At 37.5% G+C, this 16,360-nt stretch overlaps 1 protein-coding gene across 50 annotated transcripts in view; it reads right to left on the bottom strand.

Moving 5' to 3' along the window:
* MPHOSPH9 (M-phase phosphoprotein 9) overlaps window positions 1-16,360 on the bottom strand; it is a 57,303-nt gene that overhangs the window by 38,434 nt on the left and 2,509 nt on the right. For 28 of the 50 annotated variants that reach the window (XM_081540328.1, XM_081540301.1, XM_081540303.1 and 25 more), the window contains exons 2-7: window positions 15,836-16,098; window positions 13,649-13,802; window positions 6,863-6,952; window positions 5,620-6,143; window positions 4,332-4,455; window positions 631-721 (exon numbers count right to left, since the gene is read on the bottom strand). In XM_081540328.1, coding sequence (XP_081396454.1) covers window positions 631-721; window positions 4,332-4,455; window positions 5,620-6,143; window positions 6,863-6,952; window positions 13,649-13,802; window positions 15,836-15,942 — 1,090 coding nt within the window. In that variant the 5' untranslated portion in view covers window positions 15,943-16,098. Of the gene's footprint in view, window positions 1-630; window positions 722-1,235; window positions 1,307-1,481; window positions 1,560-4,331; window positions 4,456-5,619; window positions 6,144-6,862; window positions 6,953-13,648; window positions 13,803-15,835; window positions 16,099-16,360 lie in introns of all 50 variants that reach the window. The other 22 variants (XM_081540310.1, XM_081540308.1, XM_081540334.1 and 19 more) reach the window with 6 other exon arrangements.

Consider the following 16,360-nt stretch of genomic DNA (forward strand, 5'->3'; position numbering starts at 1 on the left):
GGCTCATGGGAACCCAGAGGGCAGGGGATGAGGCTCTGTGAAGGATGAGAGCAGGGAGGTGGTGACAGTTGCTAGGTTCTGGCAACCTTCACAGGCAAAGCTGATTCATCCTGAATTGGATGTGGGATGGTGGAAAAAGGAGTTAGTGTGTAGAGCCATTAAGACTAAAATAAGTTCACCATGGAGAATACAGAATGGCTCACAGGGGGGTTGAATTTCTTAATTCACTTTGGATATCTGAAAAAATGCTGAAATGATTTTTGTAGCCATTTGAAATAACTGTAAAAAAAAAAAAAAACAACAACAAAACACTTCTATCTTTTCAAAACTTGTATCACAAATTAAGGCAAGTGAGGAAGTTACAGATGCCAGAGACATAAGACAACACACAATACATCTTAGAAACCCCTTTAGTATATAGTATACGATTATCACCCTAGGAGAAATGCACACATTTCTATTTTGAAAAGCCTCCTTAAAAATATAAGTATTGGGACTTCCCAGGTGGTTCAGTGGTTAGGACGTCATGCTTTCACTGCAGGGGGCACAGGTTCTATCCCTGATTGGGGAACAAAGATCCCTCGTGCCAAGGGGTAAGGCCAGAAAACAAAAACAAAACAAGTATCATACCTGTTCCTGAATCAGACATCCAAGAATTTGGACCCTCATCTGGTTTGTTGAAGTAAAAAGCTCGAGAATGTGTATCAGCAGTGAAATCAGACTACAAATCAAGAAAGAAAGCCATCAGTTGACAGTTTAAAATTGTTAGGCACAAACTGCTGACCCAAGGAATATGAGCCAGGTGTCAAACCCAGGCACAGAGGAACTTTCAGAGGTTCACAAAGAAAGTCAACTTGGCTTTCCCCATGGTTCCAATAATTTCAGAATGATAGGAATTAACAGTGAAGGATTTTCTATTCCTGTGTAATTTACAAACATTTATTTTGATTCTCTGTGGAGCTGGAAGAAGAAACCGGAAGCAGGTGTTAAAAAGAGTTCAGAAGGAAAACGTATTCCTAACTTGCCATCAATTCCCAAAAGAAATTTCAAGTGCCTAGAATTACAGTCATTTCGTACAAAAATTAATGTAAAAGCCCTAAAAATTCATTTTTATCAGTAAGACTACAATAAATCAACTCTGAAAACTGCACATAAATAACTAACATGAACTCTAAACAGTAGACTATATCTTATATACAAATAATTGGTTACCAGAAAAGGTTAAAAATGCTTACCTATCCTCAATTCTAATTAAAAGCTCCAAGTTAAAATTTCCTTACAATATCTTGGCATTGTTGCAAGAAATCTGTGTTTCCAAACAGAGATATGTGAAAAGATTATTTTCATCAGAATTTTTCTTATCAGTTCCACCACCAAACTTCCAATTCCGGTTAAGAAGTACATAGCTCTATTTGCTTACAAATACCTGTGGACCCACTGCCAACATAAAAGCATGCTAAAGCTGCTGACATTCTCCCTACCAAGAAGGGGATCTCTGCTCAGCCTTCTTTTTCTATCCTCCTCAGATTCCCAGGTGAAGCCAGTGGTAAAGAATCCGCCTGTCAATGCAGGAGACACAAGAGACACGGGTTCGATCCCTGGGTTGGGAATATCCCCTGGAGGAGGGCATGGCAACCCACCCCAGTATTCTTGCCTAGAGAATCCCACGGTCAGAGGAGCCTGGTGGGTTACAGTCCATGGGGTCGCAAAGAGCTGGACACAACTGAGCAACTGAGCATATGCGCGCACAGCTTTCTAAGGCACGACTTTTAATCTCTTTTTCATCAGATGTCTCTTCTACAACTCCTACCTGTTCGAATTTCTGTTGCGTATCTGAACTTAACTGACCAGAAGAAGCTGACTGCAGAAGACTAAGTGAAAAATCCTCAGTGAAATATTTTGTTTTGCACCGGTTCTGAGGTGCAAATCCTAAAGTGATGAACCAACGCCCACTGCATTGGCCGGAGGGGGCTTACCTCACACAATCGTCTGCTGCACTTTCAGCCCACGAGGCAGCGACTGAAGAAAACAGTCCATTTTCAAAGAGAAAGGAAAGTATGGTGCAAGGAAAGCCCTTTCCAAGAAACCAGCCTCAGCCTAGCACAGGACCTTCATCAGTAACCATCTAAAGCATCTGAAAAACCACCACAGAGGCCACAGCTGGAAAAATGGTAACAGCCAGTCTGTCCCAAAGGACCAAGGAAACAAAGACCAGCTGGAACTTTAGAAAATCCCTGTGCTAAACACTATCCAATTTCAAGATGTGCTTCAGAATAGCTAGACCTCCAAATAAACTAATTTATTAGAAGAAAATTGGATCCCAAGAGAATTCTGATCATAAAGTTCCCTGGATTTAGGCTGAAAAGGAAAAACAAACAAACAAACAATGAGAGAGATGAGAAAGGATGAAATAAAGAGGAAAGTTCCAACTTTTGTGAATCCACAGAATTTGAGAATTAGGCAAGTAAAAGGTACGTTTCAGGTGTGGTAGGTGTCTTTGTTTCACCAACCCCCAGTACCTGAAAGCTGTTTAAAACAGACAAACCAAAGAAACTTGATTTCCCCTAATGATTTAATATCAAAAATATCGAATTCACCTTTAAAAAACTAGGAAAATAAAACTTGTTTAGGAGATAATCAAAGAAAAGTTCAAGTTTAAAGAGCATCATGCCCTCGTCACAGCTTTACCCTCTGCCCTACTGAGATCCCCAGAGGCAGAACAGACTACTAGGAAGACCTAACCCTAAACGGCATCTCTCAGACAGTACCTCTGATCTTTCAGCTGCTCATCCGATTCTCCACCGGATGGAGGAAGAAAACTTGGCCAGATCACTGGTTTCAAGCTTTACAGCACAGAAGACTCACCGGAGGAGCTTTTAAACCACCTGGTAACAGGTCACGACCACACCAATGAGGGCAGACCATCTGGGGCTGGTGGCCAGGTGTAAGTAGATTTTTTTTTTAATTTGTTTATTTGGCTGCACCAGGTCTTAGTTGCAGCATACGGAACCTAGTTTCTCAATCAGAGATTGAACCCAGGCCCCCTACACTGGGAGCGCGGAGTCTTAGCTACTGGACCACCAGGGGAGTCCCAGATTTCTGAAGCTCCTAATGACTCTAACGTGCAGCAAATTCTGGGAACCACAGAGCTACATCGCACAAATACTGATCCACAGTCACAAAAGACAGTGAATCCACTGAGATACACACCACAAATACGTAGTTTATCAGAAGTGGCAAAGTCTCCACTGAGTTTCAGTTAACGTTGAAACAAAAAAAAGAAACTAGTATGTATGAAAACATTTTCCCTTTCTGCCAACCTATTCCAATGAAAAAAGCAACTTTCAGTCCAGTCTCCAAAAGCTTTTATGCCATTACACCAAACAAGGATATACTGTTCTGGTTCAAAAGAACAGAGCTACCAACACAGCACCAGGCCCAGAGGCTCGATGGTTCACGCAGCTCCTTCACTTTCATTTCCCTCCTCAACACAAATCTGATTCAGTTCAACACCTGATATTAAGAAGCCTAAGTTATCATGGGTAGAAGAAAGAAAATTTACCGAAAGAGAAGTAAATAGTGCCTTGTGAAGGCTAAGGGTCTGTGTTCTTATGATTTCTATTCTTTAATAGATCTTTTTCAAAGGATGATAGAAAGACTATGTTCAGAATAATCAAGACATGACCTGTTTCTAAAGGAATCAAGTTTGTAGAGAGACTTGATTTTGTAATTTCAATGTATTATATTAAACAATGTTATTCAATGACAATTTAGGCCAAAGGGGCTTTAAAGATGTTTAAAACTTACTCAGTATCCCTAACTCTTTAACAAAAGCAGCTGCTGTGTGAGCAAAAGGGCCACATAAAATGTAAACATTTAATCTCTTGCAATTTGGATTATAAATTCAAGTTGTCCAAGCTTCTACTGTTTTTATAGAGGCATCTAAAGCATTCACACATTTATTACTACTTAATTCAACTTAACAGTAATAAAAATCACTTGAGGGTTTTTCAAAAAATAATAGATTACTCTCAGGCTAATTGTAAACATTTGCAGTACAAAGGGAATTAGGACATTTATAAAATAAATGTTTCATTTTTTTTTTTCTAGTACTTTCATTCCTCACTAGCTTTGGTTTCTGGCCTACTAAAGAACCACTACTTGGACTATTGTTTCCCATTCTTAGAGACACCATAAAAGATAGGGAACAAATTAACAATACAAAAGAAAAGGCAAAAAAATTTTATGTTAATGAACAGGTGGTAAATGCAACATAATTATCCTGATTATCTGCAGTTGAAGCACACCGGAGTCAATGACTTATCACCTACTTTCTCAATTGGTGATTTCTTGGTTTGCTCATCTCCTTGCACAGATTTTGAGTAGCCCTCTTCTTTATGTGCTCTCTTTGGTTGGTTCTGCTTCAGCCTTTGAGCCCATGATGTTATCGATTTACTATTTAAAAAGAAAAAAACAAAATACCTCTCTTTAAATGCTGTCTTAAAATAAAACTAAACACTGATAGAGACTATGCTTCGAGTTACTTTTCTAATAGCAGAGAGGGGATAGATTTTTATTGAGTTGCATGAATTTCTTTTTACAATATCTTATTATTAAAGGCTAAACAAAGAACAGGACTGACTAGCAGTGATTAACAGTATGTATAGTTTGTAGCCATGGGATAAAACAAACACCACCATAGTGGCACCTACAAGTACTAAGTATATCTCCACAGTGAAAACATACTTATTTACATGGACTTACGGGTACCCAAGATATGAGTTGCTATAGTTAAATACCTTACATTAGATGACATACTTCAGAGACATAAAACTGAACATAATTTTAAGTGATTATTTGTCTTACAAATTCAGCTCAAGTTTCTTTTACTGAAAAGTCCCCTGGATGAATTAAAATGTCATTTAACTTACGAAATCTCTTCTAATATATAAAAAACATAAAACTGAGCATGCTTGTATATAATATTTGGTTTTAAATTATATGAACATGTGTGACAAAATTCCAGTTGATTCAGTCCTATACTCTAATTTTCAGCAAATCGACAGTGACTAGAAAATATAAAAGGTACTTTTCTGGCAAGGCCTCCCATCTTAAGAGTTTTCGTAGTCTTATTATCAATGGGAAGGCAGTCAGATGTCATTAACATATAGTCTGCTTTGTTACTTTCAATTTTCCACAGGCAATAAATAAAAAATATGATAAAACTGACATGTTCAAACACATCTCATTCCAACTAAAAAGAGCTGTATTTACTAAACATGTTTGCTGCTGCTGCTAAGTCGCTTCAGTGGTGTGCAACTCTGTGCGACCCCATAGACGGCAGCCCACCAGGCTCCCCCGTCCCTGGGATTCTCCAGGCAAGAACACTGGAGTGGGTTGCCATTTCCTTCTCCAATGCATGAAAGTGAAAAGTGAAAGTGAAGTTGCTCAGTCGTGTCCGACTCTTCGAGACCCCATGGACTGCAGCCTACCAGGCTCCTCCGTCCATGGGATTTTCCAGGCAAGAGTACTGGAGTGGGGTGCCATCGCCTTCTTAGCTTACTATAAATGTATTTAACAAGTAAAACTCCCTTCAAGTGATGGAGAAATTCCACTTACTTGTTTGTTTTTCCACTGTATACTTCCGAAATCTTACTTTCACCAAGAAAACTGTGTTCAAATTCACCAGGAAAAATGGGAGTATCTTCCTGTAAAGAAGCACAAAACTCTTCATTTGGATGTATATAAAAACTCTGGTTTTTCACACCATCTCCAAGTGGCTCCGTTGGCACCACTGGTGCTCCAAATTGTCCTTCAGAAGCCTCTCCGTGCTCCATGAATTCTTGAGCGTCCTTAGATTTGTAGGTGTTTAGTTCTGAGATGCAAAAGGTTCCATACCCACTGCTCACTGAGCTACTATCCACATTGCAATCTGGTTGCGACAAGGATGCTTCTTGCTGCATTTCAGACTCTTCAGACTTGGGATAACTGATAACATATTCATTTCTGTCACCGTTTTCAGAAAAAAAACCCATTTGACTTTCTGAAGATCTTTGTTTGCTTAAAGAACTTCTATCATAGGAAGCCCAGGAAGCATTATTGATCTGTAACTTGACTAAATTTTTTATTTCCTCCTGTATAAGCTAAAAATAAAAAAGAGATTTGGGAAAAAAAAAAAGAGATTTGGCTAAGAATGTATATTAAATATCACATTTTCATAAATGTCTTAAAAATACTGCATTTAAAAATAAGAGCTACTACTCTAAAGATGACACTTGTGCCTTACATTTAATTTATAAGCAAAACTGATATAAAGAATTAACTAATTGGGGGCCTCTCATCTTCTGAGATGCCCCACACTCTTGACTGTAGAGTGTGTTTCTCCCAGGGCTGCTCTTGCATTTTGAGACAGACTGCATTCTGTCTATGGACTGTGTGCCTCTCTAAGTAAATCCACTTATCTGTCACCTTGGCTTTCACTGAGTTCTGCCTTCAATGAGACATAAAGAACCTGAGCTTCAATAAGCCCTGACGCTAGGAATTAAGCCCCTACCCAGGTGGAGGACGGAATGATGATGCTGACCCTCCTGACTTCAGTCTACTAAAGCATGGACTCTGTAGATCTCTGCCCCAATTCTATCCTGAATTCTCCTCTGCTCAAGTCCCCTCATGAATATGCATGTGCCCTTAGTTTAAAACTTCCTCAATTTTATAATTCAGGGAGACACTGCTTTGGGTGTTTTCCTTACTTGCTGCAAGTAATAAATCCTTCCTTCTCAAAAAAAAAAAAAAAGAATTAACTAATTGGTTCTTCTGCAAATTTTACAATATAAAACAAGAATCAATATAAAGAACAACTTACTTGAATTTGGTTGTGGAATTGCTCCTGCTGAGCCACTATCTGCTCTTGGCACTGTTTTTCCACCAAACTGAATAGCTGTAACCACCTGGTCTATTAAATCATAAAATATTTTGGTTAAAAATAATTTTTTAACCTAGAATTTCACAGAAATATTCCTCCAGTGGGAAAGGGCCTTTTTAAAATGTATTTTTAATGTAAAAATTATAAGCTAAATTAGTTATAAAACTATAAAATTAGTTATAAACATGCAAAAATATAAGGACATAGGCTTGGGCACCCCTTTATGTTACCTGTGGTCTGGGTAAACTTGAAGGTCTCAGTAAATCTGATTAACTTGATGTCATCTGCTACCTTTCTAATTAATTAACAACTGCTGGTAGCTGCACTTCGAATTTGTCTTAAGCCCCTCTTCCTTTCCTCATAACAGCCAATGGTATTCTTAAACATTAACTTGGACCCAGAAAAAGAATCCCACATCTTAAAACAACAGTTTGGTATTATGAGAATTTGACCCCAAATTAATTTTTCAAGTTAAAAAAAACAAACACATTTGAGAGTAAGATATTAAAGTGTTTTAAACACTGCAGCAGCTAAAAAAGAAAAAGAAAAAAAAAAAAAAGACTCTGAAAATCTATGGAAGAGACCTAAGATTCCCTTCAGAGCCCCTTTTAGGTCCTGAACCATTCTGACCAATCAAGAGTAGTTAGTGCTTTTGTAACTAGATGAGGCCAAAACATAAGAGAGGAGTATGAATTCTCCAGAGGCTGAATTCAACCTAAAGGCTGGTCTACTTTCAGCAACAGTTCAGTTCAGTTGCTCAGTCATGTCCGACTCTTGTGACCCCCATGGACTGCGCCAGGCTTCCCTGTCCATCACCAACTCCCAGAGCCTATTCAAACTCATGTCCATCGTGTCGGTGATGCCATCCAACCATCTCATCCTCTGTTGCCCCCTTCTTCTCCTGTCTTCAATCTTTCCCAGCAACAGGGTCTTTTCCAATGAGTCGGTTCTTCACATCAGGTGGCCAAAGTATTGGAGTTTCAGCTTCAGCATCAGTCCTTCCAATGAATATTCAGGACTGATTTCCTTTAGGATTGACTGGTTGGATCTCCTTGCAATCCAAGGGACTCTCAAGAGTCTGCTCCAACACTACAGTTCAAAAGCATCAATTTTTTGGCGCTCAGCTTTCTTTATAGTCCAACTCGCACATCCATACATGACTACTGGAAAAACCATAGCTTTGACTAGACGGACCTTTGCTGGTAAAGTAATGTCTCTGCTTGTTAATATGCTGTTTAGGTTGGTCATAGCTTTTCTTTCAAAGAGCAAGCATCTTTTAATTTCATGGCTGCAGTCACCATCTGCAGTGATTTTGGAGCCCAAAATATAAAATAAACAACCAGTATGAAACAATATATAACGTCAAAAAGTAGCTACTGTGACAACTGGCTTCCTTGTTTACAACCGTCCAGTGTCTTTCCATTCCAGTTATTCCCTGCAGGGCCCTGTGTGATCTGGGTTGCACACACCTCCCAGCTTCCTCTCAAATCCCTCTGTCCCTTTCACGACACACACTGGCCTCGTTGGCCTCCCTCTGTTCCCTGGACATGCCCAAACTGTCTTCCACCTCAAAAGTCTTGTACTGACACCTACTGTACCCTCTACCTAGAAAGTCTCTCCCCAGCTCTCAGCGTGGCTGGCTTCTTCCCATTCCGCAATTTCAGCTTAATTATCCTCTTCTCTCGAAGAGTTTTCCAAACCATCCTCACAGGCACTCTCTTTCTTGGTATCCTGTTTAGTTCCTTCAGAGCATTTACCACAATCAGCAAATATCTCATTTGTTCACTTGGGTTTACCAGTCTCCCTCCCATCCCTGCCTGCACTCCACCACCTAGGTTACAAGACCAAGTTAAGAGTGAGCACTCAGATACACAGTCTAAACAAACATATAACAATGGATATTGAAAGCTGAAGGGAAGCAACCCTGAATATCACTGGAAGGACTGAGGCTGAAGCTGAAGCTCCAATACTCTGGCCACCTGATGTGAAGCGCCGACTCAATGGAAAAGACTGATGCTGGTAAGGACTGGGGGCAAGAGGAGAAGGAGGCGACAGAGGATGAAATGGTTGGATGGCATCAGTGACTCAATGGAAATGAGTCTGAACAAACTCAGGGAGATAGTGAACTACAGGGAAGCCTGGCATGCTTCAGTTCATGGAGTCACAAAGAGTTGAACATGACTTAGTGATTGAACAACAACAACTGCAAGCTGAACTTTTCTTGGTATTATAGACCACACAATCCAGTGATCCTCCCGATTAATGGTGAAAGCCATTTATACAACGTAACAGAATTAAGCTGAAATCTGTATAACAGTATTAAGGTAAAGGGGAGAAAACCTTTTAAGATTGGAAAAGAAAACCTTAAATGAAATATGAGAGCACTGACAGGAAGTGAGAATTCTAAATCAACTGACTTCAGGAAAAAGCAGACTAGATCAAATCAAGTCCCTGATTTTTTCAACTTACAAAGTACTTTATATTAATGAAAACAGAAAAGAAACAATCAGGCAACAGTTTTCTTAAGTTATACCCCATACCCTTAGGTGTTATTTTTAATCTGATATAGTTATTATTCACATAAAGCTTAACTATAATAATGATAGAATAACAACTTACTTAATAAAAATAATGGCTTCATAGTATGTGAGACAAGATATTAATCACATCCTTACCATCACTTTCTTATTTAGGATACAAATGAAGAGAGTTCATTCAGGCTATAAATCAGTGGAGATTTTTGTTTTTCTGAGACAGATTTTATTGTTTACCCTTTAATTTTAAATAAAGTAACTTAAAGAATATTATTAATACAGTGATAACATTATACACTTAATTGTTAAGAAGGGCTATTATTCATTTCAAAATGAATTTGAAATATCATCTCAAAATCACTAAAGTGATTTGTACTACCTGCATTTTATATGTTGTTGGAGGATATGGGCACCTGATTGAAGTTTTCCTGTGAACGCACATTTCTGATGCTATCAGCCTGCATGGGATTGCTGTAGTCTGGTTCTAGTCTGGCCTGGTAAACACCCTGTGGGCTTTCCCATAGTTCTGACTCCCACCTCTCCACCAACAACTTGTGTGATTCTGAACAAGTAAATTTAATTTCTTTATACTTCAATTTCCTAATTAAAAAAAAAAACACTAAGGAGATATTTTACATTCCTTTACTGTCTTTAAAATCCAGTGTGTATTTTTTTGGCCTGGTGGGGGCGGGGGTGTGTGCTGGGTCTTTGTTGCTGTGCAAGGGCTTTTCTCTAGTTGCAGCAAGCAGGAGCTACTCTTTAGTTGAGGTGCACAGGCTTTTCATTGCAATGGCTTCTCTTGTTGCAGAGCAGACTTGAGGGCACACGGGCTTAGTTGCTCTGCGGCATGCGGAATCTTCCCAGATCAGGGATCAAACCTGGGTCTCCTGCATTGGCAGGCAGATTCTTTACCACTGAGCCACCAGGGAAGCCCTCAGTTTCCTAATTTATAAAATGGCAATAACAACACGTTATTTGTGGCTGGGAGGATTAAATTTTAAATTTAAATATGATGCACGTAAGGCAAGGATCTCAATGGGGGAACTATACGTTGAAAATCTGTGAGGTCATGGTTTGTCACAAAGATAGGGGGAGCACCGCTAGCATTTAGGGGGCATGATCCAGGGATACAAAACACAGGACCGTCTCCACAATAAAGAACTATCCTGTGTCCATTTTATATTCTATTTTGCACAGTTTTCAAGTCACCAAACTGTCCAGGAATGCAACTCCCAAGATGTTTCAGAACTTGCCCAGAAATTAGGTGCCATTTCAGAAAATCATGTCACCAGCTACAGTGCTGGTGCATCAATGCAAGGCAGCCGTATCATTCTGTGCTGATAGCTGCTGCGTTCATGGAGAGCCGACACAGAGGTAAACACTGGACTGCTTCATTATGTTCTCTAATGTAGATGCACCTGAGCATTTATATATTTACATGTTATCTTATTATAAATAAGTATTATTACTCCTTTATACCACAGGACATTGCACTGACTTTTTTTAAAGCAGATACAAACAGGTTATATTATCTGTGAATTTCATTTCAGGACAATATAAGTTAATGTTATTTTAAAAGCTGTTTTAAAAAGAAGGCTTCAGGTCTAATAAGGTTGAGGGCCGCTGACAGAAAGTATCTAGTATACTGCCTGGCAAATGGCACCCCACTCCAGTACTCTTGCCTGGAAAATCCCATGGACGGAGGAGCCTGGTAGGCTGCAGTCCATGGGGTCTCGAAGAGTCGCACACGACTGAGCAACTTCACTTTCACTTTTCACTTTCGTGCATTGGAGAAGGAAATGGCAACCCACTCCAGCGTTCTTACCTGGAGAATCCCAGGGACGGGGGAGCCTGATGGGCTGCCGTCTATGGGGTAGCACAGAGTGGGACACAACTGAATCGACTTAGCAGCAGCAATCACCATATAACTATTACTATTATAATCAGTAGTGCTAAATAGTTAAAACGCTATAGATAATGATGTGCTTTAAAATTTTCTTACAATCATAGGAATATTAGCAAGTACTTTAAAATGCATTAGAGGAATTCCCCAGGGGTCCAGTGATTAGGACTCAGTGCTTTCACTGCAGTGAACTCAGTTTTGATCCCTGGGCCGGGAACTAAGATTCCACAAGCCACACAGAGCGGCCAAAAGCAAACAAAAATAATATCTTCAAGTATTTCTAAAGAAATGCGTTAGTAGATTCTTTCCTGATAGAATAAAAATATATAACCTTCCCAAGTTTAAGCGGTGATAAACTTGAGAATTCCAGAAGAGAAGTTTTAATAAAAGAATTCTAAAGAATCAGCTCCTCACCAAATCTCTTCCAGAGCTCTGTAGGAGGTTTAGTTCTTTAATAATGTACATTAGTTTCTTACAACTGTTACTATTCCAAAAGAAAGGTATAAACATGAAATTCAGGGAAGAGTCAGGAATAAGACTTGCACAATATTTACCCTCCCATGCTTTCTAAATCACTACCCTAAAGTATCAGATGCTTTTATTTTCATATGTTACAAAAACACACAAAACAAATTCAAGAAATTTTACTGAAATGGCCAAAATAGCATTTCATGTTCTGTCAAAGTACGAAATAGCTTACAAAGCTCTTCAGTGAATAATCAATTATATGCCTACATTATGAAAATTAAATAGTCAATTAATACTAAACATAATCTTAAAAATCTGTTAGATCACAAAAAAAAGGGCATAAAGAAACTGGTTCAAATGTTAAAAGGTGTAAGCGGCTAGCTGGTATCCTGGCATATGATAATCTATGTTTTAAATTCACAAATATATTTTGATTCTGATTGAAGACGTTGATTTCGAAGATTTCAAATAAAAGTTTCTAGTTGAAAACAAATTTACCAGACGTCAAGCCACATTCAGACAATTTGCCTCAATTTTTTTAAAAGCACTAGGAGAAATATTTCATAAAACATTCCATTATTATTTACATTATTTTACAAGGGCATTTTATAGGTCTTTTGCATTAGCACATACTGATCATTATGTGGAAAAAAAAGTATAAAAAGTTAAAAGTTTTCTTTTAAGTTTGCCGTAACAGTCATTTAACTTTAACGATTATGGATAATGAATATATGTAGCTGTTACTGAATTCTTAAACCAAATAATCTTTCATTCTATTTATTCCACATTCTGAAAAGTAACACAAATTATAGTCTTAGAACTATAAATAACATTTAAAACAAAATTTACTGCTCTCTAAATAAAGAATTTAATAATAATGCTTTATACATTTCTGCATAGCATTACCAACTCTAGACTTGGAAAAGTATATCTTGGGTATTACTGCATGAAACAAAATTTACATATAAATATTCTTTTAACTGTTAAATTTTTATATCACAATTTAACCTATGGACAAAAGAAAGAACCACTTGACTTGAATAATCAATGTAAGTCAATGGAGCACAGCTAAATGCAGTAAGGTATGAAACAGAAGCCTTATTTATAAACAGAGCATTCAAAATATTTCAAAGTGAATTTATGTTTTACGAAATCATGACAATTCTGTTTAAGTTACTTAAAAGATGAGGATTAGGAACAAATATCAATAATTTGGTTGGCGATTCTCATTTTTCTGAACAAAGACGTTTTAGTTTATAAAAACTAACAAAAAAACTAATAAAGTATAACAAAGTATTTTAGTTCACATTCACAATGTAAATTAGAATGTCTAATCACTAATATTGGAGAAGGAAATGGCAACCCACTCCACTATTCTTGCCTAGAGAATCCTGTGCACAGAGGAGCCTAGTGGGCTACTGTCCACAGGGTAGCACAGAGTCGGACACGACTGAAGCTACTTAGCATGCAAGCATGCACTGGAGAAGGAAATGGCAACCCACTCCAGTATTCTTGCCTGGGGAAACCCAAGGACAGAGGAGCCTGCTGGGCTGCCATCCATGGGGTTGCACAGAGTTGGACATGACTAAAGCGACTTAGCAGCAGCAGCAATCACTAATATATTGCTAAAACGTACTTTTGATTATCTTGTTCACATTTGTTCTATATTGTTTCCTAATATACTTGACCGCTTTATTTTAGCAATAACTTAAGTATCATACTCTTTAGAATATAAATTGCTAATAATTTAGAGTTTAGTAGAGGCATATTCATAAATAGAAATTATTTTTTTAATTCCAAAAATAAAACAAAACTAGATACCTCACAGTTTTTCCAAAGTTCCGAATCAGTCTTTCCACTGTTTTGTAGCTCCTGCATTAAAGAGGTGAGGACTTCAACTGTACCTTGTATTACAGATGATCTGGTCTTCCCTGAGAAAGAGGATACCCCATTTGTACTAAGGTGGGGACTACTTCTGTTGAAACATAAATAATTCACATGGTTTTCTTCATTCTACCAAAGTGTTGAATAATTCAGCAGTTCAAGATTTAGCAGAGCAGTACAAAACTACTGATACTTAATCCTACTTAAGAGCACCTCATCTGCTGAAAATCTGATCACAGGTTTGTCCGTGAAAGGAAAATAGCAGTGAAAAGACAGCACTTAATTATATTTTTAAGAACAAAACAGAAAGACCTTCTTCAGAAGGGAAAGAATACTCCAAAGTAGAGCAGAAAATAAAAGTGTATGCTAAACAATAAGGAAAATTCTCAGTGATTCCGATCTTTATTCCAGAGGAGTATTTCACTCCACTTTAAGAGCAGTCCTTTATTGAAATGGAGATCCTTTCTCCACTGCCCAGAATTACAGTCACATCTTGTTAACTGGATCCCCTTAATTTGGCATGATAAACTCATGCTTATCTTTGCACTGTCTTTGAATAAAAGTAGTGCCAAGCAAATTAGCAGCAGATATTCAGGACTTATTTAGCCTATTCAATGTGTAAAATAGCACTAATTTTTCCCAGGAGGAAATTTGCTTTTCCAAATCTGAGAGGAGTTTATTTCAGATTTGCTTTATAAAAACACAAGGCATAATTAGGGACATTAAAATTTTTTTAAATTCCAACCACTGAAAGGTCATTTTTTTTTCATTTATTGATACTCTGCTTTGTTTTACAAACAATTTGTAAAAAAGAGGACACTAATCAAAAAACATTAATATAATAAAGAGGTAGGATCAGAAAAATACTAATAAAAATTCAAGGGAAAGAACATAATATGGTGTCCATTAAGGGTTTAATACACAATTATAGTTGTATAATAATCAAGTTTAAATTTGGCCAATTTAACTGCCAGTCACAATAAAAGGGAGCTGGTTCAGTGACATAATTTTCATTAGAAAGGCACATTTAAGTTCCTCCAGGCAAATCAAACACTACGTTCTAAAAAGGGTTTCTTCTAGAAGTGGATTTCAAAAGGGCTGCCAAATGATGACACAGGAAACAAAAAGCGTGGCCAACATTCAGGAAGTAGGTACAGATTACAATGGCAAGTGTTTCTGGACCATGTCCCATGCTTTTTTTTTTCCTCCCTTTCCACCCTACTTTATGCTTTCTCCTTTTATTTTGTATATTCTTGTAAGCTGCCTTAAATTCCTCCTGAGGAAAGCAAAGAATAAACAAATCTTTAAAGGAATTTATTTAAAATACACAATTTCTTCAAGATCGATTACTGCGTGCAAGTTTGTGCCTTTACCAGTAGGCGCCAGACTGCTGTGTTTCTGCTTTACTGTACTTGCTTTTTATAGTTGATAAATGGCCTCTGCCTCTTTGCTGTTTGTAAGCTAATGTAAATGTTGAAGCTGGCGTGCTGTAGTTCATGGGGTCGCAAAGAATCTGACATGACTTAACGACTGAATAACAGCAAAAAATTTAGAAACCAAATAATCAACTTGTCCGACTATGTATAAAATGAGAGTAAACAGGCCCCGATTAAAACAAACCAAACGTGGAATAATTTAAAAAGAAAATGTATAAAATGCATTGTTTGATAGCATCTATTTTGTCAATTCAGCCTGCTTTTTTGCTAACTTCCTAGTATTCAATTTTAATTGCTACTTTCAAGATTGGTGAGGTATTTCTGCAACATGAAACATTATTTGTCCTCTTAATTTCAAAATGGAGAAACAATATTTAGGCAACTAAATTTTAAAGATATGCTTGTAATTTACCAAAAATTTAAAAAATGTAAAGAGAACTGCATCTAGCAAAAGAAGTTCTTTTTCACAACGCTCCCCATGTAAAAGTGTATCTCTGAGAGAAATGAAGAACATGAAAGTACTGAAACTATTCTTAAACAACTGTCCTTGAACAGTTTCTGATCATAGTTTTGCGGTTTTAAAAATGCAAATAGTAAGTGTGACACTATTTGGATAAACTAGCAAATTATGCAAATAAAGTTATTTTAATTTGTCATTACATTAAAAAAAATCTATTCCCATTCTTACCTATTAGTATTTAAGTTCAGTCCAAGAGAATGAGGAGAATTTTTTATATCAGATTCTATAGAAGATGAAGCTTTCTGTAAGGGTTTCCCCAAGTCAAAATCTTCCATAGTGTACAGAAATTGTTACATGCTCTCATTTGAAAATTCAGGTTCTTGCAATGTTTGAAGAAACTGAATCTGAGTCGTCTTCAGATGCTTCATCGTCTACAGGCATTTTCAGTCGCTGACATTCAGAAGTGAAATATCCGAAGGTCCCAGGAGAGTCTGAAAATGAATGAGGAACAAACTTTGTCAAAACTTTAGAAACCTGGATCCCTTTATACAAATCTACATTAAGAACAGCAACATTATTCATAATAGCCAAAATTCAGAAGCAACTCAAATGTCCATCAACTGTTGGATAAATAAATGTTGTGTATCCATTCGACGTGAAGAGCTGATTCATTGGAAAAGTCCCTGATGAAAGACTGAAGGCAAAAGGAGAAGGGGGAAGGAAGCAAGAGGATGACATGGTTAGACAGCGTAA

The sequence above is a fragment of the Giraffa tippelskirchi genome, chromosome 11 (genome assembly GCF_054371585.1).
Source record: "Giraffa tippelskirchi isolate mGirTip1 chromosome 11, T2T-mGirTip1v1.2.pri, whole genome shotgun sequence".
NCBI lineage: Eukaryota > Metazoa > Chordata > Mammalia > Artiodactyla > Giraffidae > Giraffa > Giraffa tippelskirchi.